The 24,998-nt window shown below is 42.2% G+C and overlaps 1 protein-coding gene across 1 annotated transcript in view; it reads left to right on the forward strand.

The window, feature by feature from the left end:
• The first annotated feature begins 578 nt into the window (after nucleotides 1–578).
• Nucleotides 579–24,998, forward strand: part of LOC124622794 (myogenesis-regulating glycosidase-like) — a 118,428-nt gene continuing 94,008 nt past the window's right edge. The window contains exon 1 of the mRNA XM_047148586.1: nucleotides 579–811. Within this exon, the coding sequence (XP_047004542.1) occupies nucleotides 796–811 (16 nt within the window). The 5' untranslated portion in view covers nucleotides 579–795. The remainder of the gene's footprint in view (nucleotides 812–24,998) is intronic.

Genomic DNA, 24,998 nt, shown 5'->3' on the forward strand with positions numbered 1-24,998 from the left:
ACATTTCTTTCGTAATTGTTCTCATCATGGATGGTTACTGAAAGTATGTGGGGGAATGTATTTTTGCATTCCCGAAGTTAACATTGTGAGACTTTAGTCGCAGAATTCATTAGAACAGCTGCTCCTGACATGACCAACAGCCGCCCATTCCAGTCATATTACTCAAGATGCACTGAATGCTAGTACAGACCACGACATGTGCTTCAGTGGGGAAGGCCTAGGTTCGTCTCCGCACGTGACCTCGATTTCAGTTCGTTTATTACTGAGACAGTCAGAGAGAAGTGGGTTTTTGCAGCAGCCATTCCTAACGTCAGTTAGCTATTTCGTGCAAGACCGTATGAACAGACACAGCACCTTAGGTTACTACCATAACTCCTCGTAAGTCCGGGTGAAGCTCTCCAGGATCATAATACTGTGTCCACCGTCTTAACATTTGTGGCTCGGTGCATGTTTCTAACAGGCGTTCTACTGGATGACGTCGTATCCGCAAGCGACCTTCGACCTGGACTAACAAAAAACGTGGTTCCGTCTACCATGTAACGCTTTTCACATTGATCCACCGTGCAGTCAAGGTCCCGCTCTTCCAGCGGAACCGTGCAGACGTGCAGTGAGTGCTCTCTCGTAGTACAGCGAATTAATTGCAGATCTTCGAGGTAAAAACCCGTCACGTGCGTGATTAATAGCCACAGGAGTGAGTTAACACAATGATCTACTAATAAATGCCAATTCTGCGTGCAAAGTTTCGAGCTTGAAGTGTTTTTCTGGTGACTGTCACAGAACTTGCAGCAGTGCTGTATGTGGAGCCGTTCAAGTAAGTTTACATGCTGTGGTACATAAATAGCACTAATAATTCCTAGGAGACTTTATGAACTAACACAGCATGTTTGTAACATGGGAGGGCTTGAAAGCTCGTAGCATTGTGTGCAGGCAAAAGTACGTCAACAAATAATACGCTACTGTCTCGTATTTGTGGCGCGTCTCGCAGTTTTTAAAATATCAAGCAGAGTAAAACAGCATTCATGGTAATGGAAAAAGCGGTGTAGACTCTGTTTATTACCAGAGCAAAATATTTTCGCGAAATCTAACGCATAAAACGCATGTTGTAAGGTTTATATGGCACGTAAATAAAGATAACAACTTGGAGACCAAATTTTTAGATGAAAGACGATTACGCTTAAAGCAAACTTACAGAGGGAGAAAGACTTACAAACTAAAATTAATTGTGTGCTACTGAATCTTCAGCATGTCGGAAGAATGTACGAAGTTTTAAAAGTAGAACGGTGGCGTCTGCGTCGGCTGCTGTTACGCGGCTGTGGTAGTTCCTCGATCGGCTTGTGGCGGCAGCACAAAGCAGCCGCTGTGGCTGTCATCTGGCGGAGACAAATGGAACTGGCAGCTCACATGCGCGTTGACATTTGGGAGTTGGCTGCCCGTTCCGGAAAACGAGCACCTAGTACGAGGAGTGGCGTTCGCTCCTAGCCGTAGGTGAAGGAACTACAATTACGCACACTTCGAGCAGTTGCCGGCTGCCTAATATGCAGCAGGGCGTGAAATAGCATCCATCATTATTTGAAATGTAAATTTACGTAATAATGACTCAACTAATGAATCGAATACAGATAATTTATCGCTTTGAAGATACATTAAACTTCTGGTGCAAGTCCATCGACTGGCGGTTGTTTAACGGAAGTGAGATCTTCTCGTTTTCTGAAGTCGTTTTCCTTCTGATTTGAGTCTTCATAATAGGACGACGCAAAATTCGACTGCTCCCGTAATAGCCTTTATACAGGGGGTGGACAAAACAATAATAGAACCATCAAATCACAACATATTACCACACCTGATAGGGTGTAGGAAAACCGCTGACATTCTAATCGGCTTCCAATCGTCTCGGAATGGATAAAAACAGGGAATCTTTTACAATATTTCGTGCAAAACAGTACAGATAACCATGAAGACGGTCGATAACAAACACAAGGCGTTCACTCGAAGTAGACACAATAGGTTAAAAGATTGGGATCCGGTGAGTATCGTGGCCGAGGTAGGCAACAATTCATCCACGTGTTCGCAAAACCGGCTCTCGACTATGCGAGCTGTTTGAACAGCGGCTCCTTCCTCTTTGAACACAGTATCACCGTTGAGAAACAAACATTGTACCACGGCGTGCATCTAATTAGCCAAATGGTCGCATAAACTTTGGCAGTAATGCGACTTCGCAGAGCAACCATGGGTCCCACGCAGTACCATAATACAGATTCGAAAATCATTGCATAAACCCCACCATGTTTCACTCTTGTGATGTAAATTCGGCCAGATGCTGGCAACAGTGTAAAACAAGACTCAACCACCAAATGACTTTCTCCTGTTGTTCCATATTCCAGGTTTTATGGCTTCTGCACCACGTTTTCCTGTTACGGGCATTCACATCACTGATAAGTGGTTTTGAACATATCCGCAAATTAGTCTACTATATCTATTTTCATTTAATGCTTTCATATGGCATCATATTTTGGGGTAATTGATGATTAAGAGAAAAAGTGTTCATTCCACGAAAGCGGGTAATCAGAATAATAGCTGGAGCCGACCCAAGGTCACCTTGGAGACAGTTATTTAAGGAACTCAATGTATTCACATCACCTTCGCATTACATGTATTCACTTACGAAATCTGTTATTTATAACCCATCAGGATTCAAAAATAACAGTGAAGTACATAGCTACTACACTAGAAGAAAGGGTGACCTCCAATATTCTGGGTTAAATGTGAAGTTGACAGAGAAAGGGTTGAATTGTGCTGCCACAGAAATCTTTGCTCATTTTCCAAATAGCACTAAGAGTCCGACAGATAGCCAACCAATGTTAAAAACAGATTAGAAGAATTTTTGAATGACAACACCTTCTACTCAACAGATGAATATTTAGATATCTACATCTACATCTACATGGTTACTCTGCAATTCACACTTAAGTGCCTGGCAGAGGGTTCATCGAACCATTTTCATACTACTTGTCTACCATTCCACTCTCGAATGGCGCGTGGGAAAAAGGAACACCTAAATCTTTCCGTTAGAGCTCTGATTTCTCTTATTTTATTATGACGATCATTTCTTCCTACGTAGGTGGGTGTCAACAAGATATTTTTGCATTCGGAAAAGAAAGTTGGCGATTGAAACTTCGTAAATAGATGTCGCTGCAAAGAAACCCGCCTTTGTTTCAGTGACTGCCACCCCAACTCGCGTATCATATCAGTGACGCTCTCACCCCTATTGCTCAATAACACGAAACAAGCTGTCCTTCTTTGCTCTTTTTCGATGTCCTCCGTCAATCCTACCTGGTAAGAATCCCATACTGCGCAGCAATGTTCCAGAAGAGGACGGTCAAGTGTAACGCAGGCTGTCTGTTTAGTGGGTTTGTCGCATCTTCTAAATGTTCTGCCAACAAAGCGCAGTCTTTGTTTCGCATTCCCCACAATATTATCTACGTGGTCTTTCCAATTTAAGTTGCTCGTAATTGTAATTCCTAGGTATTTAGTAGAATTTACAGCCCTTAGATTTGTGCGATTTATCGTATACCCAAAATTTATCAGATTTCTTTTAGTACCCATGTGGATGACCTCGCACTTTTCTTTGTTCAGTGCTAATTGCCACTTTTCGCACCATACAGAAATTGTCTCTAGATCATTTTATAATTGGAATTGATCGTCTGACGATTTTACTAGACTGTAAATTACAGCGTCATCTGCAAACAATCTAAGGGATCTGCTCGGATTATCACCTAGATCATTTATGTAAATCAGGAACAGCAGAGGGCCTATGACAGTACCTTGCGGAACGCCAGATATCACCTCTGTTCTGCTCGATGATTTACCGTCTATCACAACGAACTGCGACCTCTCTGAGAGGAAATCACGAATCCAGTCACACAACTGAGACGATACTCCATATGCTCGCAATTTGATTAATAGTCTCTTGTGAGGAACGGTATCAAAAGCCTTCTGGAAATCTAGGATTATGGAATCGATCTGAGATCTCTTGTCGACAGAACTAATTACTTCATGGGAATAAAGAGCTAGTTGCGTTGCACAAGAACGATATTTTCTGAATCTGTGTTGGTTATGTATCAATATGTCATTTTCTTCAAGGTGATTCATAATGTTTGAGTAAAGTATATGCTCCAAAATCCTACTGCAAATTGAGGTCAGTGGTATGGGTCTGTAATTCAATGGATTACTCCTACTTCCTTTCTTGAATATTGGAGTGACCTGTGCTACTTTCCAGTCTTTAGGAACAGACCTTTCGTCAAGTGAGCGGTTGTATATGATTGCTAAGAAAGGCGCTATTGTGTCTGCATACTCTGAAAGGAACCTGATTGGTATACCATATGGACCGGAAGTCTTGCCTTTCTTAAGTGATTTGAGTTGTTTTGCAGCACCTAAGATATCTACTTTTATGTCACTCATGCTAACAGCTGTTCTGGTTTCGATTTCTGGACTATTTACTTCGGCTTCTTCCGTGAAGGAATTACGGAAAACTGTATTTAGTAACTCCGCTTTAGTGGTACCATCATCCGTAACATTTCCATTGCAATCGCGCACTGACGGTATAGACTCTTCTTGCCACTGGTGTGCTAGTAGTAACCGTAAAAAAATGAATAAATATATTATATATGACGGTAGTATCTGTTCCCGAAAGAACACATGCCGTGGATGACCATGCAGATTTGCTAGAAATGAAATGATAATTAAATAGACACCCTAGCTACAAACAGGCGTTGATATACTTCACTGGGGACATAAATATGTAAGATAAGTTAACAAAATTTAATTATTTTGTGTAAAGAAGGCTTATGCTAAAGTGTGACGTTCCACATCACTACGAAATGTATTCATGATCTACGGAACAAGTGATAAAGTATGTATGTAGATATGTATGAAATCCCAGTTCAGCCTGCAGTTGCCTGTTCCTGGAAGTCCCTCGGTGTTGTTTCGGTGCTGTCACCGATCACTAGTGCAACATTCTGTTCTGCAATGATTTTGGAGCTGTCGTCCTCTTATTTCTCGTCACACATTGTTCAATGACCGTCCGTCACGATCACTGAACACACACCTTCGTCGCCGTTGTATTCCTGGTTGCGGGGGCAGCCACCATTCGAACACCAACTGTCTGCGCACGTTCCAATAGACTGAGCTCCCAAATAACGCGCTTACAACCACACGGAACGGTGTGCTGACCACCACTTCCACTTGAGGACATATTACAGATGCCGCTCTCCGTCAAACTGCGCAACCTGCAAGCTTGGCCAACATCTGTATTTACGATCAAGCTTGTATTTGTCGCCCTGTTTTCGTGTTTTTGTCCACCACTTGTAAATATACAAATGGAAAAGTGTGTTTTCGTCAGGTGATGGCACACCACTCATGTACTGTGACGGTTTATAAGAAAGCAAATTAAATAAGGAAAACATTAGTTCTCTTCAGTTGTTGTTGTTGTGGTCTTCAGTCCTGAGACTGGTTTGATGCAGCTCTCCATGCTACTCTATCCTGTGCATACATGGCTACACTCCATACAAATACTTTCAGAAACGACTTCCTGACACTTAAATCTATACTCGATGTTAACAAATTTCTCTTCTTCAGAAACGATTTCCTTGCCATTGCCAGTCTACATTTTATATCCTCTCTACTTCGACCATCATCAGTTATTTTCCTCCCTAAATAGCAAAACTCCTTTACTACTTTAAGTGTCTCATTTCCTAATCTAATCCCCTCAGCATCACCCGATTTAATTTGACTACATTCCATTATCCTCGTTTTGCTTTTGTTGATGTTCATCTTATATCCTCCTTTCAAGACACTGTCCATTCCGTTGAACTGCTCTTCCAAGTCCTTTGCTGTCTGTGACAGAATTACAATGTCATCGGCGAACCTCAAAGTTTTTACTTCTTCTCCATGAATTTTAATACCTACTCCGAATTTTTCTTTTGTTTCCTTTACTGCTTGCTCAATATACAGATTGAATAACATCGGGGAGAGGCCACAACCCTGTCTCACTCCTTTCCCAACCACTGCTTCCCTTTCATGTCCCTCGACTCTTATAACTGCCATCTGGTTTCTGTACAAATTGTAAATAGCCTTTCGCTCCCTGTATTTTACCCCTGCCACCCTCAGAATTTGAAAGAGAGTATTCCAGTTAACGTTATCAAAAGCTTTCTCTAAGTCTACAAATGCTAGAAACGTAGGTTTGCCTTTTCTTAATCTTTCTTCTAAGATAAATCTTAAGGTTAGTATTGCCTCACGTGTTCCAACATTTCTACGGAATCCAAACTGATCTTCCCCGAGGTCCGCTTCTACCAGTTTTTCCATTCGTCTGTGAAGAATTCGCGTTAGTATTTTGCAGCTGTGACTTATTAAACTGATAGTTCGGTAATTTTCACATCTGTCAACACCTGCTTTCTTTGGGATTGGAATTATTATATTCTTCTTGAAGTCTGTGGGTATTTCGCCTGTCTCATACATCTTGCTCACCAGATGGTAGAGTTTTGTCATGACTGGCTCTCCCAAGGCCATCAGTAGTTCTCTTCAGTATACATGCGAAGTATGAGGGGAAAAACCTACATAGGTAACTTTTTTTTCAAAATTGAGTTAGTGCTAAGCATTATTCAGACTAATCATACCGATCCGTTAAGAGTCAAAAGTGGAAAAGACTAATCTTGTTCAGAGGTTTTAGCTTTCGAAGTATTGCTTTAAGAAACCAGGCAAGTTAAATTTTTAGGGAATGGAAGCAAATAAGTCAGCGATCACCAGTATTTCCTTTGTGCATCATTATGTAGACACGGTGTGCGATGCATTCGCAGAAAAAACAGAAACTTTAATAGTGCAGCAAGATAAGACGCAGATTGATGACTTAACGACAACGAACATTCTTCCTAAGGCAAAGGCTAAAAAAATTTTAAAATTTCAAAAGGAGGGCCAAACTGAAGGAAAGGTAAAACAAAAAGATGTTTATCTGCGTAGACATCGCAAAAAATGGATCCCTATCAAATAGAGCAACCGTTTATTTTAAGCGGCAAATTTCTGTGTACTTGCAACAGGTGAATCCTTTTCAGTGTGTATCCAGAATACACTACAAGAACAGAAGTCACGTCATTCCTCCATCGTGACCATTTTCATGCGTTGTAGACACTGATGTTGTCATAAGTATTAGGTTTCAACTCTCATGTTGTTATTGTTGCTGTGGTCTTCAGTCCAGAGACTGGTTTGATGCAACTCTCCATGCTACTTTATCCTGTGCAAGTTTCTTCATCTCCCAGTACCTACTGCAACCTACATCCTTCTGAATCTGTTTCGTGTATTCATCTCTTGGTCTCCCTCTACGATTTTTAGCCTTCACGCTGCCCTCCAATTCTAAATTGGTGATCCCTTGATGCCCTCAGAATGTGCCCTACCAAGCCATATCTTCTTCTAGTCAAGTTGTGCTACAAATTTTTCTCTCCAATTCTATTCAGTACCTCCTCATTAGTTATCTGATCTACCCATCTAATCTTCAGAATTCTTCTGTAGCACCACATTTCGAAAGCTTCTATTTTCTTCTTGTCTAAACTATTTATCGACCACGTTTCCCTCGCACACATGGCTACACTCCATACAAATACTTTCAGAAACGACTCCCTGACAAATCTATACTCGATGTTAACAAATTTCTCTTCTTCAGAAACGCTTTCCTTGCCATTGCCAGTCTACATTTTACATCCTCTCTACTTCGACCATCATCAGTTATTTTGCTCCCCAAATAGCAAAACTCATTTACTACTTTAAGTGTATCATTTCCTTATCTAATTCGTACAGCATCGCCCGATTTAATTCGACTACATTCCATTATCATCGTTTTGCTTTTGCTGATGTTCATCTTATATCCTCCTTTGAAGACACTCTCCATTCCGTCAGCTGTCCTTACAGGTCCTTTGCTGTCTCTGACCGAATTACAATGTCATCGGTGAACCTCAAAGTTTTTATTTCTTCTCCATGGATTTTAATTCCTACTCCGAATTTTTCTTTTGTTTCCTTTACTACTTGCTCAGTATAAAATCATTTATAAAGTTTAAAAAATTGATCAATATTATGCATCAACCTGTTTTAGCAAAAAAAGCCTTCAATTACTATCATTTGTTTTTAAGTAAAAATCATAAGTATTGTCCGCCAATGTATTAAAAGTATCATCATTTATTATTGTCTTCCGTTTTTATGTATTTTAAAAACTCTTTCCACGTTGTGTAACCTTTGGCCGAAGACCGGCTTTATCAGCTGTCAGCCGGCCCCTTGCTGGGGAACTGAAATAACAATGAATCGAAAACAAACTACTGTGGCTAGAGCTCGCTCTCTGAGGGCTCCATGCAAACTTCATACACACAGTTCATTCATACATTTTGATGAGCGAGTCTAAGGGTATCAAAATATGTGACATAAGTAGCTCTACCTTTTTAATGCATTTGCTTTAAGGGTTAACTGTTTTTACACCGCTAACGATCCATAGACCTTAGCATTTGTCACAAATTTCAGCTTGGTGCCTCTACACTCTCGTGAGGAAAAGGCAGGCTGACCGACCTTTAAGGGTTCTGGTTCTACCGACTGAGCTACATCTACATCTCCATCTACATTTATACTCCGCAAGCCACCCAACGGTGTGTGGCGGAGGGCACTTAACGTGCCACTGTCATTACCTCCCTTTCCTGTTCCAGTCGCGTATGGTTCGCGGGAAGAACGACTGTCTGAAAGCCTCTGTGCGCGCTCTAAACTCTCTAATTTTCATTCGTGATCTCCTCGGGAGATATAAGTAGGGGGAAGCAATATATTCGATACCTCATCCAGAAACGCACCCTCTCGAAACCTGGCGAGCAAGCTACACCGCGATGCAGAGCGCCTCTCTTGCAGAGTCTGCCACTTGAGTTTGCTAAACATCTCCGTAACGCTATCACGGTTACCAAATAACCCTGTGACGAAACGCGCCGCTCTTCTTTGGATCTTCTCTATCTCCTCCATCAACCCTATCTGGTACGGATCCCACACTGATGAGCAATACTCAAGTATAGGTCGAACGAGCCACCTCCTTTGTTGATGGACTACATTTTCTAAGGACTCTCCCAATGAATCTCAACCTGGTACCCGCCTTACCAACAATTAATTTTATATGATCATTCCACTTCAAATCGTTCTGCACGCATACTCCCAGATATTTTACAGAAGTAACTGCTACCAGTGTTTGTTCTGCTATCATATAATCATACAATAAAGGATCCTTCTTTCTATGTATTCGCAATACATTACATTTGTCTATGTTAAGGGTCAGTTGCCACTCCCTGTACCAAGTGCCTATCCGCTGCAGATCTTCCTGCATTTCGCTACAATTTTCTAATGCTGCAACTTCTCTGCATACTACAGCATCATCCGCGAAAAGCCGCATGGGACTTCCGACACTATCTACTAGGTCATTTATATATATTGTGAAAAGCAATGGTCCCATAACACTCTCCTGTGGCACGCCAGAGGTTACTTTAACGTCTGTAGACGTCTCTCCATTGATAACAGCATGCTGTGTTCTGTTTGCTAAAAACTCTTCAATCCAGCCACACAGCTGGTCTGATATTCCGTAGGCTCTTACTTTATCAGGCGACAGTGCGGAACTGTATCGAACGCCTTCCGGAAGTCAAGAAAAATAGCATCTGCCTGGGAGCCTGTATCTAATATTTTCTGGGTCTCATGAACAAATAAAGCGAGTTGGGTCTCACACGGTCGCTGTTTTCGGAATCCATGTTGATTCCTACATAGTAGATTCTGGGTTTCCAAAAACGACATGATACTCGAGCAAAAAACATGTTCTAAAATTCTACAACAGATCGACGTCAGAGATATAGATCTATAGTTTTGCGCATCTGCTCGACGACCCTTCTTGAAGACTGGGACTACCTGTGCTCTTTTCCAATCATTTGGAACCTTCCGTTCCTCTAGAGACTTGCGGTACACGGCTGTTAGAAGGGGGGCAATTTCTTTCGCGTACTCTGTGTAGAATCGAATTTGTATCCCGTCAGGTCCAGTGGACTTTCCTCTATTGAGTGATTCCAGTTGCTTTTCTATTCCTTGGACACTTATTTAGATGTCAGCCATTTTTTCGTTTGTGTGAGGATTTAGAGAAGGAACTGCAGTGCGGTCTTCCTCTGTGAAACAGCTTTGGAAAAAGGTGTTTAGTATTTCAGCTTTACGCGTGTCATCCTCTATTTCAATGCCATCATCATCACGGAGTGTCTGGATATGCTGTTTCGAGCCACTTACTGATTTAACGTAAGACCAGAACTTCCTAGGATTTTCTGTCAAGTCGGTACATAGAATTTCACTTTCGAATTCACTGAACGCTTCACGCATAGCCCTCCTTACGCTAACTTTGACATCGTTTAGCTTCTGTTTGTCTGAGAGGTTTTGGCTGCGTTTAAACTTGGAGTGAAGCTCTCTTTGCTTTCGCAGTAGTTTCCTAACTTTGTTGTTGTACCACGGTGGGTTTTTCCCGTCCCTCACAGTTTTACTCGGCACGTACCTGTCTAAAACGCATTTTACGATTGCCTTGAACTTTTTCCATAAACACTCAACATTGTCAGTGTCGGAACAGAAATTTGCGTTTTGATCTGTTAGGTAGTTTGAAATCTGCCTTCTATTACTCTTGCTAAACAGATAAACCTTCCTCCCTTTTTTTATATTCCTATTAACTTCCATATTCAGGGATGCTGCAACGGCCTTATGATCACTTATTCCCCGTTCTGCACATACAGAGTCGAAAAGTTCGGGTCTGTTTGTTATCAGTAGGTCCAAGAACCCTGAAGAAAAGCCAACATGCGGAGCACACCGACTACGTTCAGGCCGCTGTTACTATCCCTCGCCCGAGTGGCTCCACACGCCAGCTGCAGGCCGAGTCATCATATGCCCCAGCATGCACGGATACCACAACAGAAACGCACATTCCTTACTAAACTCATTCCATTCTGCGAAGACGAAATAATATGTATGTCTTAAATTGTTCATTTGTGCGGCCATAGTGTCCTTAGTTGCTTTACAGTTTCTGAGGGCATTTTTGTTCAGTCGTTGCAACTACAAAAATGCGTGATTTTTTTCAGCAGATGCATTTCGCTTTATTGGGGTGAAGCATCATCAGTAGTCATTAATTAAGTTGTTACATTATGGTTTGATTTTAGATCGAACAACAGTTCGTTAAGAATATGTTGATTTGTACTATTCCTTCCGTACTCTTACACAGTATACAGATACGCAGAAACATAATTAAACACAATTACACTCATACAATAACGTAAGAAAAAAAAGGTTGTAGATCAAAGAAAAAGTAGTGGAATGGTTGTGTTGGCAACACTACAAAACACAAACCACAACACATACTTACAAGTACAAAGACAAACAGAATACAGTGGTGTGCATAAATGTTTGTTGTTTAAGACGTAAGTAATGCTTAGTGCTGCAGAACAACTAAAAATTAGACCAAAATTATCAGTGTCTAATGCATAAAAACAACGATGAGCTAGCAGATGACATTTCCTGATGTAAGCGAGAAATCGAGCGAAAATCACTGTAAGTACAAATCAACATATTCTTTAGCAACTGTTTTTCGATCTAAAATCCAATCAAAATGTAAAAACTTAATTACAGGTTACTGATGATACTTTACCTCAATAACGCGAAGCGCAATTGGTGAAAAAAAACACGCATTTTTGTAACTGCAACGAAAGAAAGAAAATACCCTTAAAAATATATGTATGCTGTTTATATACTCCCTCGCAATTTCTTCGAACCAGGATTACACGGGAATGCCACTTCAAACACTACTTCTTTCGTGTCTTGAACTGAAGCACAGCATTAACAATAATAACTGAAAGCAGGTTCACTACAAATTAGAGTCGGGGGAAAAAAAAAGGACAGACATGTCACTTCTTATGAAACTTGAGAAACAGCGAAATTAACGTTTGAACTGTAGTTACGTCAGTATATAAGTACACACAGTAAGTATTATTTAATAAATCACACACCTTAGGTGTTCAGATATCTTTATTGGCATCGAATGTGTCCCGAGAATCAAGTAATTTCCAATTTTATGTAGAACAATCATGCGAACGACGGGCACACCATCCCTTTCACCACCCATCGAAAAGATTTCATCAGTGGGACCCATTCTTAGTTAAAACTCCGCAGAGTTGAAGATTAAGAAGTTTTTGCACCGTAGTGAAATTATCAGGAATAAAACTTAGAGCCTAGCGTGAAAGACAGCAAACTTAAAGCAGGAAAATTACAGTTTAAGTAAAGAAAACATTCACTTAGAATTGATTAGGTGTAGTGAACGCATGAATTGCGCAAAAAAACGTAATGTCTCAAGAAGCACTCAGCCAGTCTCGTGTTCTGAAAGAGGAGAAAAGCGGACTACTAGAGGAAGTCATAAATTTGTTCCGAACGCAAAAATTAGAATTCAGCAATTAGAATTCGAACTGTGAAAACAGAAAGTAGAGAACACGAAGCTATGACAGGACGGAAACCAAATTCCGCCCCTATCATGTGCGACTGTAGAAGCAACAGCGGGCAGTGACGATGTACTGGAAACGGGGTGTCCATACTGAACTCAAAGATCCAGAAGACGACAGAAAAGCAGGGAGCACTCGTTCATGAAGTCCACTACATAAAATGTCTATAAGACAGTGAGGCAAACTCTGATGAAGAACATTCATCTCAGGGAAAACAAACTCAAAGTTAAAGAATTAAGAAAATGTTAGTAACGGCTGAAGCCGAAACCCAAGAAAACTGTCTCAAAGTCAAGCAAGAAACAGAAAAAAAATAGTGAAATAGCTTGTCAGGAACCCAAGAAAGACAACTGTTGATACCAATCAATCAGATCTCAGCAACTTTATCAAAACAGCACTCCCTAAGAGAACTGTATGCCCTAAAAGTGTGCAACCAGTTTAACCCAGCAGAGTTTGAACCAGAGGTGGAACTCTGTTTCAAAATGGTACCAAATTGTCGATGAAAGATCAACTCTGTGACTGGCGTCAGCCCACGTGTAGCAAGACAGCTATTTCAAATAGACCATGTCTTTATTACGTATTGGTTATGAAATATGATGGATCATATTGCAGTGAAGAAGCATTAAAAGTACTCTTATCTACGTCGTGTCACCGAAACGTGCAATGACACTGACATAGTTTGTGAAGAGGATACAGGCCATTGACACAGAAAACGAGCCTGCAAAAAATAAGAAAGTGAATGTTGACTGAATTTCTGAAAAAAAAATAGACCAGACGGTAACAAACGTGGTGGACCAGGTTTCTTGAAGTTCTAACAATTTTAAATAGGCTGTTGGAAAGGGTTCAAGTCGACTAAATTAAGAAGTGGATAAATATTATAATAACATGAGAAGGTGGCAATCTAGACCATCCTATATATACAACACTGAAATGGGACACACGTGCAGACAGGAAACAATAGCAACAACTACGAGTCACCTTCAACCGGGACGCGTGACGGGCACAGAGTCGTCTCATGGTGGAGAGAAGTGAGTCTACGTATCGAGAACCGACATAACACAGACATTCTCACGCCACTGATCCAGAATAGCTACTTAGACATTATAGGATGCATGGATAACACCATGGGAGATTCAGTTACTTATAAAGCCGCAAAACAACTGAAACGTGAATTTTTTCAGTGAGCTACCTTTCAGACAAGTCTACTGACACTGACTGAAAAACTAGAGGAAGAGAAACTACGTACAAATTCAGAAGAAGTGCATCATAGCACACACACAAACAGAAACATGTATATAGGAGGAATAAACTATCAGAGATGGACAAACATCCCAACACGTAGAGCTATACATCAGTTGCAGATTTACATTAAGCTGTAAATACACCTGCATGGAAACAGACTGCAACGTCAGCAAGATGGAAACGAACAATTAGACGAAAGATACCGTATGATCCGATAGTCAGTGACATACAAAATGCTTACAGAGACACAAATTACACAGTTGTAGGAACAGCTAGAGCTGTAAACACGCTGGTGAATCAGTCCCACAGGAAAATGCAGAGTGTCAGCGTTACATTAAGGAAGGAAGGCACATTTGGAGTTTAGCGCCCCAGCGACTACCGCGTCGTTTAGAGATGAAGCACGATTCTCTTGGTAGGAAAGGATGAGGAAAGAAACAAGCTGTACGCTATACAAAGGAACTTCATGAAATTTTCCTGGGGGGATTTAAGGAAAGCACGGAAACTAAAATCTTCATGGCAGGTCTTGAACTTGAACTGGCTTCCTCCCAAATGCGAGTCAAGTGTGCTGACCCTGCGCTGTCTCGCTCACTATGGTTACACTAAGCCGGTAAGTTCCTCTCAGGTGAATAAGCAAGCGAATAGTGTAAACTCAAGTGATGTAAGTGTAAATGACTCCTCCACAACACATACCCCAACGTCCTGTACATTCGAGCCATAGATCAAGAATAACTACACGGAGAGAAGGACAGCCTCACGTCGGTATGTCAGCCTTTGCATCATTGACATTAGATGGCACGTAGAACCTGCCACAATAAGTAAGCTGCTAAAGACCACTGCACGCGTTTCATTGCTTTACCTAACATAGCTTTTATTGTTGCAGAAGACAGACACGCTGGACACATAAATACCATTTTGGCACTTAATTTTGAGGGTCCACAGTAAAATTTTAAGCGTCTAGTGTAAGTTACGCAATAACTGCATTCTTCCAGTTGCTCAAACGTTTTGTCTAACGTACGTATGTTGCACAAAACAACAACGCAGACAATTTGGATGTAGAATTAACATTAATGTAACCGCTGTGTGTATGTTTATACACATTTTTGGTAATAAGACAGATGGAGAAATATTGTAAGTTACACACAATACCTATTTCTGACGGATATTTTGCATGTAGAAATAACGTCATAACGCTTAACAAATATTATTACTGTAGCTAATACACGTTTTGTACATTGATAGAACAATAAGAACAATAATACAGACCATTTAGTTGTTGAAATTTTTATTTTGGAGTTACGTCGCAGCTTACACTAAATGTGGTACAGTAATCGAACTATGCGAGACGACAAGTGAAGCTCAACCTGTGAGATCTACGTCTATATCTACATCTGCACATAGACTCCTCATGTCTCCTTGCCGTGTGTGGCCCGGTTAACTTGACCAATTGTCACTTCCTCACTTCCTGTTCTAGACAAAATGTTCAAATGTGTGTGAAATCTTAAGGTACTTAACTGCTAAGGTCATTATCCCCTAAGCTTACACACTACTTAACCTAATTTATCCTAAGGAGAAACACACACACCCATGCCCGAGGGAGGACTCCAACCTCCGCCGGGACCAGCCGCAGAGCCTATGACTGCAGCGCCCTAGGCAGCTAGGCTAATCCCGCGCGGCCCTGTTCCAGAGGCGAATAGTTGACGGAAAGAACGATTGCTGGAAAACCTCCGTTCGAACTCAAATCTTTCTAATTTCATCTCCATGGTCTATTCGTAACACACAAGTAGGAGGAAGGAATATACATGTTAACTCTTCTACAAATACACTCTTTCAGGACTTAAACAATATACCACAACGTGATTCAGAATTTCTCTCTTCTAGAGTCTGCCACCTGAGTTAGGTGATCATCTCTGAGACGCTTACTAAATGAACCAGTAAGGAAACGCGGTGCACATCTTTGGTGCTTCTCCATTTCTTTTGTCAGTTCTTTCTGATATGAATCGCACGCCGACGAGCAATATTCAAGTGTTGGTCGAAAGAGTGTTTTGTGGGATCCTTCCTTTGTTGACCATTTCCTGGGGATTCTTTCAATGACTCACAGTTCGGCACCTCCGCTTTTTGCGATTAGTTGTAAGTGGTTGTGCCATTTCATATCTCTACGTATACATGCTCCGAATAATCTATGGAAGTAACTGCTCCCAGAGACTGTTCTGAAATTGTGTAATCATAAAATAAGTGCTGTTTCTGTCTACGTATTTGCAATACATAGCATTTGTTTTGTTTGAGGGTCAACTGCCATTCCCTGTGCCAAGCATCGAACCTCTGTTGGTCTTAGAGCATTTCGCTACGTTTTCTATCATTTTACCACCGGAGCATCTCTATATACGACAGCATTATCCGCAAAAACCCCATGGAATTACCGACGGTATCTACTAGCTCATTTACGTATTTTGTGATAACTAACGGTCCTATAAAACTCCTCTGAGGCACATCAGAATCTACTTTTACGTATGAAAACTTCTCTTCGTTTAGAATGACACGCTGTTTCCAGTTTGCTAGAAACTCTTCAATCAAATCACACAATTGGTTTGTTATTCTGTATACTCGTATTTTCTTCATTATGTGACAGTTCAGTTTGGTATCAAATACCTTCTGAAAGTCATAAAACACGGCACCTGTACGGACGCCCGCATCTGCTGCTTTCTCGGTCAGTGGACGAAAAGAGCGAGCTGGTTTTGGCACGATCGTTGCTTTCGGAACTGATGTTGGTTCCCACAGAGTAGCTTTTCGGCCTCCAGAAACGTCACAACATGCGAGTATAAATCATGTTCCAAAATTATACAGCTGACCGACATCAAAGACATAGGCCTGTGGTTTTGTGCGTCTGTTCGGCGGCCCTTTTTGACAACGGGATTTACATGAGCTTTTTTCCAGTCATCAGGAGCACTTCTCTTCAAGAGACCAACGGTACACTGATGCTAGACGAGGGGCAAGTTCTGCCGCATACTCTCTGTGCAAAATCGAAGTGGCATCCCGTCAGATCCAGTGGCCCTCCCTCGGATGAGCGATTTCAGTTGCTTTCCTGTCCTACTGACAGAATCAATGGCCTTCTCTCGTTTGAGAATTTTCAGTTGCTTTTCTGTCCCATGGTCAATTATTTCTATATCAGCCATTTTGTTGTTCGTGCGACAATTTAAAGCAGCAACTACGGCAAGATCTCATTCTATGAAACAGTTTTGGAAAAAGACACTCAGTGTATCGGTCTTTTCTGTCTCGTCCTCCAATTCAATGCCATTACTGTCACAGAGTGGATAGATGGCTTCGATCCGTTTACTAATTTAACATAAGACCAGAACCTCTTAGGATATTCTGTGAAATAGGTCGACAAAATTTTACTTTCTAATTCGTGGAACGCTTCACACATGTCTTTGCTCAGCCTAATTTTGCGTTCGATTAATTTTTGTCTGTCTGTGAGATTCTGGCTACATTTAAATTTTCATTGAAGCTCTCTTTGCTTTCTTAGCAGTTTTCCATCATCTCCGTCGGGCCACGGCCGATCTTTTCCACGCCTCACAGCTCTGTTTGGCATATACCTGTCTAAACTGAACTTTATCCGTTGATACTCAACGTTGTTAGTGCTGGAGACGAAATTTGTGGTGACCGTTTAGGTAATATGAATTCTGTCTCTTAACGTTCTTGTGAAGGGTTTCCCTGCCGTATTTTTGTAGTAATATTTCCAACCTATTTAGTGATGTAACGGCCTTATGAGCTATCTTTGCGATAAACATCCTGTTGAGAACTTATAATTTCATTGCTTTTGGCATCGGTTTTCAGCCAGCTATCTTTCCCTGGTACTAAGTAGGCATTCTCCCGTTATTGAGATTACTTCTGGGACCTTTCTACAGACACTCCTGCAGTTATCTAATATTATATTACATATATATACACTCCTGGAAATTGAAATAAGAACACCGTGAATTCATTGTCCCAGGAAGGGGAAACTTTATTGACACATTCCTGGGGTCAGATACATCACATATCACACTGACAGAACCACAGGCACATAGACACAGGCAACAGAGCATGCACAATGTCGGCACTAGTACAGTGTATATCCACCTTTCGCAGCAATGCAGGCTGCTATTCTCCCATGGAGACGATTGTAGAGATGCTGGATGTAGTCCTGTGGAACGGCTTGCCATGCCGTTTCCACCTGGCGCCTCAGTTGGACCAGCGTTCGTGCTGGACGTGCAGACCGCGTGAGACGACGCTTCATCCAGTCCCAAACATGCTCAATGGGGGACAGATCCGGAGATCTTGCTGGCCAGGGTAGTTGACTTACACCTTCTAGAGCACGTTAGGTGGCACGGGATACATGCGGACGTGCATTGTCCTGTTGGAACAGCAAGTTCCCTTGCCGGTCTAGGAATGGTAGAACGATGGGTTCGATGACGGTTTGGATGTACCGTGCACTATTCAGTGTCCCCTCGACGATCACCAGTGGTGTACGGCCAGTGTAGGAGATCGCTCCCCACACCATGATGCCGGGTGTTGGCCCTGTGTGCCTCGGTCGTATGCAGTCCTGATTGTTGCGCTCACCTGCACGGCGCCAAACACGCATACGACCATCATTGGCATCAAGGCAGAAGCGACTCTCATCGCTGAAGACGACACGTCTCCATTCGTCCCTCCATTCACGCCTGTCGCGACACCACTGGAGGCGGGCTGCACGATGTTGGGGCGTGAGCGGAAGACGGCCTAACGGTGTTCGGGACCGTAGCCCAGCTTCATGGAGGCGGTTGCGAATGGTCCTCGCCGATACCCCAGGAGCAACAGTGTCCCTAATTTGCTGGGAAGTGGCGGTGCGGTCGCCTACGGCACTGCGTAGGATCCTACGGTCTTGGCGTGCATCCGTGCGTCGCTGCGGTCCGGTCCCAGGTCGACGGGCACGTGCACCTTCCGCCGACCCCTGGCGACAACATCGATGTACTGTGGAGACCTCACGCCCCACGTGTTGAGCAATTCGGCGGTACGTCCACCCGGCCTCCCGCATGCCCACTATACGCCCTCGCTCAAAGTCCGTCAACTGCACATACGGTTCACGTCCACGCTGTCGCGGCATGCTACCAGTGTTAAAGACTGCGATGGAGCTCCGCATGCCACGGCAAACTGGCTGACACTGACGGCGGCGGTGCACAAATGCTGCGCAGCTAGCGCCATTCGACGGCCAACACCGCGGTTCCTGGTGTGTCCGCTGTGCCGTGCGTGTGATCATTGCTTGTACAGCCCTCTCGCAGTGTCCGGAGCAAGTATGGTGGGTCTGACACACCGGTGTCAATGTGTTCTTTTTTCCATTTCCAGGAGTATATATATATATATATATATATATATATGTATATATATATATATGTGTGTGTATATGTATATTCTGACCAATGCTACTCTGTCTAGACTCAGGAGGCATCTTACCGGTCCTGTGAAGGGATTTCTCTACCCTAAAAATCCCTGTGGGCATGTCACATGTACTCTGCTATCCTAGTAGCCGTTTCCTGCGCGTAGTTCATGCCTGACCTAAAAAAAGGGAAATCGTACAATTCCCTACCCGAAAGCCGAGGTCAACAAATTTGCTTCAGATAGCGTTTCAGAATCGTGCGTGTGTCTGGTTTGGGCATTCCACTCTGTTCCAAACCAGAGGACTACGATCAGTTCTGGAAACGATGCTGCAAAACGATAGCTGTGCTTCCGTACTACAGGCGGGGTTAGCTGTCTACAGAAAAACAACCAGGCTGTTTTGGAACCAGCGATGGCCTCTGAACCCATCCGGCAACCGTCATTCAGGCCTAAAAGAGCCACAATTTGCAGGCAGGTGCACATAGTGCGCTGAGTCGCAGTCAGCAGAGCCCCCCCCCCCCCCCACCCCCCCCACCCCCCCCCCCCCCCCCCACCCCCCCGCAGGAGGAAAACAGAGTATACATTGGCGTTCTTTCCCAAAACGCCCGCTATTTTCGTGAATGGCTCCACAAAGTGCCTAACTTTGGAGCTCCCAGTGACAAATAATTCCACCCTCGGAGCTTTGTCAACACCACTCAGGAAGATTTCCCACAGTCCCTACTGGCGAGGTGTCTTGTTTTGGCTCCGATGGATGACGCAGTGGCATCAGGATCGAGGCCCCACTGTGGTCTCCAGAGGTGTCAAGACGTCGGTATCGGTTGCCGAAATGTCACCTCAGCCCAGGAAGCAACCGAAAGCCTGTTGGTCATGACCAACACTGATAGCCGCTGTTTACCGACGTTGAACAATCCCACCTACATCCATACACAACACGCGCAGTCTTTGTCCATCGCTAATCAATTATTGTGTGAACAAGGTAATGCAACCCTAACGGAGGGAATTGAATCCACTCTACACAGACAATAGAAGTATACGGGAAATCTTACAATAAAAATAAAAAAGCACTACTGAAACAAATAATGAGGCACTGTTCACTTCTACTCAGAAGTAAGTGAGGCTATCAGTAAACCAAATGTTGTATGCAATCTGTGTACAAATGGTAAGCTGCGACTGCTGCTGCTCCTGACTTGGCTCTGCTTGTGAATGGATCTCAGCAATAACTGTTTAACGTTAAAAAACAACTTCACATGTTACAACACACATCTGTCAGTAATTTTTTTATATAAATAAATATTTTTCGTAAATAATACTGTTCTGGAAATATTGTAAGTTACAACCTTACTGCGTTTTGACAAATGCTGCCGACGTAGAAATAATATTGACATAAACATTCTGTGTGTATGTTGCTGCTGAAGCTTGCGTATTTTTGATAGTTATTTCACACGTGTAAATAACGTAAGTTAGATACTTCGCGTATATTTGGTAATTAATACAGATGTGGAAATAACATAGTGAATCTTGACTTGAACATTATGTGTTGGTGAAGAAGCTTTTGTGCCTTTGACAGAAATTTTAGATGCAGAAATGCTGTATATCACATCCTTTGTATATTTGACAGATGTTTTAAACGTATGAATTACATTCGCGTGTTAATGTATTATGCTGACGAAAGTTGCGCATTTTTGACAGATATTTTAAACATGAAATATTGTAAGTTGGACCAGTACTGTCAATATCTTTACATATCTCGTTGCTGGCAGTGTAGGACGTGTGCTGGAGTCGCCGTCGCTATAGTACTTCCACTTTGTTCATGTTTAGCCACTCACCCTTTCTTTGTGTTCGTCCTACAGTTGTACGAAGTCAGCTTTTGTTCATCAAGATAGATCTGTCTGCTGAAATTGCGTCTGACCCTTTTATTGTCCTGAATAAATATGTGAAGTTATTCCTTTTTATTTATGAGGGTACTAAATGCAGTTTGTTTAATATCCTTGGCTTTCTTCAAACTGCAGAATTTTGTGGTACCAGTTACTGTTCAACTGTCGACGCCCGTGAACCATTGAAGCTGTTACTACGTCGGGAAAGTCTTAAACAGCACACCTGTAATTATATTTATTCTGCGGTTGCGACCGAATGTATAGTGAAAGATTGGAAATCACTGGGCTAGGGTGGATTGTGGCTTGGTCACAATGGTTCTTCTGACAATTAGTCATGCAAGTAACCTCTCACCAGAAGTGTTCAGATGTAATACAGCGCCACGAGTGATATGACAGAGCGGGTGGTGGTGAATCAGTCACACACATATGGGAACGTCATTCTCCCTGAAAGATTTTCCAAGCCCTGCAGAAAACTGTTCCAGACAACACTTCATTTAGTGACCATTATATCGCTCAAAGACTGATACAGTTTCATACTAGAGTGAAGACCGTACTCAGCAATCTCCATGAGGTCATCCACAGTTCTTAAATTAAGGCTACACTGCAAATTGTTACCTGCACCTCCTACTGTGATTACATTAACTTCTTTTCCGAGATCATCCCCAGCGAGCCTAAATCATAGGTGACATCATTCCTCATGTGGGTTGCATTATTTACCTCCCAGATGAAAATAATTCTGCCGTTCCTTACACTGATCGTAATTCTGTCTAGATTGCGGCAGTTCGTACAGTTATCCATTGTGACAGCCAAGGTACTAGGCCAAAAACAATTATTCGAAGACAGATAATATTTAAGAGTTTTATAAAACGATTTTTTATATAATTGAATGAAACTGCGATTAATTTAGTGGCCATTACGTTACATAATTTTTCTACCGTATCTTTTAATGTTGTATAGTCTGTGTAATGAAATTTCTTCAAGGATAATAACTTTATAAACCAAAAGGAACTGAAATTATTAACGAAACATTACAGTCACACAATTGGTAGAAGCAAATAATTTTATTTTAAAGGTCGATTTATGAAGATATTTTGATGGATTCTGCGGCAGTACCTAACGGTTACTGCTTGCGTAGTTGGTCTTCCAAGCAGCATCCCACGCGAGCAAACCCGTTGCGTCTTTGCCTGCAGTCACTCGTACTTTAGGTACTTGGGCTTTGTTCGACAATGTTTAAAAAAGAATGGCTCGATGTGGTCATAGAATCGAGCCACGCACGTCTGCTTTCATGACCCGAAACTAATTTACTGCAAACACAACCTGTAGGTGTGATCCTGGAGTAAAATAATCAATGCATTGGTTAGAATTGCGAATTAGTAAAATACACAGAAATGCAAAATAAAAGTTAAATGAATAATTTGATAACAAAGGTCTCTTTGTAATGTGTGTAGTTGATGTAGACGACAGAGAAATGTTGTATACTGTTTATTCAAGAACAGACATCTCAAATAATCTGGAAACGGTCCTACGATATTCAGTTAAAGTACAAACAAAAATTACCCTTATTAAATGGAGTAAAGTTACATTGAGAATGTTACGAGAATGGTAGAGTATCCCCAAACCAAACAGCGATAAAAAATACGTGAAAACTAGGCCCATTTCGAAAAATTCATCAGGTCGAAACTGTTCATAGTTCAACATGGTGATTTAGAAATTGACACAGGTGATGAAAAGAACAGTAACTGATAAGCTGTCTGTTGTCAGTTCCGTAGATCAAGTGGAAGTAGTTAGAGTACTACGCTGGAGCACATTCAGACCTCTCGAAAGTTGAAGTACAGTAGCGGCCGTTCACAGTCCGGAATCAATCACCCACACTAACGAATACCTCTCGTGACGATAGACAGGTCTGCTTCCTTTCAGTACTCGACACAAAGTGTCTAGAATCGCTACCTTGAGCTCTTCACTGCAAAAGTTCCAGTGTTCCGCTACTGTGTGTTTTTACATTCGCTGAAGATCGTCCCCACCAAAAATACATGGTCATTAAGTTCTACAGACATCATCTGACTCAAGATGTCCACTTTCCCGCACAAAACTAATAAATTGCAAGAATATTTAAGTAAAGAATCATTATAAATATTCAGTCACACCCAAACCCCTCACAATAAATACAAATAAAGGTTTGTCCGTAGATAAATGGTTCAAATGGCTCTGAGCACTATGGGACTTCTGAGGTCATCAGTCCCCTAGAACATAGAACTACTTAAACCTAACTAACCTAAGGACATCACACACATCGATGCCCGAGGCAGGATTCGAACCTGCGGCCGTAGCGGTCACGCGGTTCCAGACCGTAGCGCCTAGAACCGCTCGGCCACTCCGGCCGGCCGTAAATAAATAAACCAGTATCCTTGAGCAAGTACACACGCTATAAATGACAACAGATTGTCATTAATTATTATCTAAACAATCATTTACGCTTTCTTGACATAAGCATCTTTTGGGTCTCTTTTCTGCTGTGGTGTCGGCTAACACATGTCAGAGAGCCGGTTGGCCTCTGTAATAAAAAAACTGAGTGGAAAGAGCAAGAAACGAACTTGAACGGATAACATGTGACTTCCGCAACGACGAAACACAGCGATTAAGTGGCCAACCACTTTTGAACTAGAACAGCATTTTAGCAGCACTACCAATCAACATTTAAATAATGTTACTGGCAAAATAGTAAACTAAATGAGTACGTAACTATCACAAAATAAGAGGTATTCACGCTGTATTCATTTGGTGTAACAGTGGCGGATACAATGTTCTGATAAAGATTTGCATAATAAAAAAGGTATTAAAGATATAATTAATAAATATACCAGATACGGATATGCAACTTTCAGAGATAATGGCTGTAGTACAATGCTATCATCTGAGATATCATTTTTTTAAATCACATAAAGCGATTAACAGTTATTAATTCAGACTTTCATTGTGAAATGATTATTCATTGTGAAATATTAACTTCTGCAGTTCTAAAGGTATTGAAATTAATGTTGCGCATTGGATGCACCTTATTTTTCTGAGATCGCGGATGTATTCAGATCTGCACTAATATTTGACAGTGACTTATTGTCCAATCTCAGGAGCTGTAACTTAGTCGTCTTTAGGACTGTCAGACACTCTGCCGTTTCTTGGAGAGTCTCCTGTAGAAAGGCTATGTGGGTAACAGCCGTCCAAATTCCCAACTTCTGGATTTTCGCCATTTCAAGCGACGCTCCTAATCTTTGTACCTAGTTCGCTCGTACCGGTCACCTAGCTGGAGGCCAGAATTGCGGCAGTGCGCCCTGAGACCTGAGCCCGCTTGCATTCAGTCATGCAACAGATTCACCTAACATCGTAGCGGTTCTAGGTAACCGATTATCTCGTCTACATGTCCGAAAGAACAGACAGCATATCCATATAATGTCCGAAGTAGTGCTGGGGGCAACTGACACCATGAATCCTGCAGAGCTGTTCATAAATCCGTAAGAGTACGGCGGGGTGGAGAGCTCTTCTGAACAGCACGTTACAAAGCATCCCAGATATGCTCAATAATGTTCATGTATGGAGAATTTGGTGATCAGAGAAAGTGATTAAACGCACAAGAGTGTTTCTGGAGTCATTCTGTAGACATTCTGGACGTGTGGGATGTCGCGTTGTCCTGCTGGAATGCCTAAGCTCGTCGGAATGCACTATGGACACGAATCGATACACGTGATCACACAGCATGTTTACGTCCGTGTCACCTGTCAGAGTCGTATCTAGACGAGAGTCGTATCTAGACGTATCATGGATCCCATATTACTCCAACTGCACACGCCCCTCACCATTACAGAGCATCCACCAGCTTGAACAGTACCCTCCTGACATACAGGGTCCATGGATTCATGTGGTTGTCACCATACCCGTACACGTC

Source organism: Schistocerca americana, chromosome 7 (genome assembly GCF_021461395.2).
Source record: "Schistocerca americana isolate TAMUIC-IGC-003095 chromosome 7, iqSchAmer2.1, whole genome shotgun sequence".
NCBI lineage: Eukaryota > Metazoa > Arthropoda > Insecta > Orthoptera > Acrididae > Schistocerca > Schistocerca americana.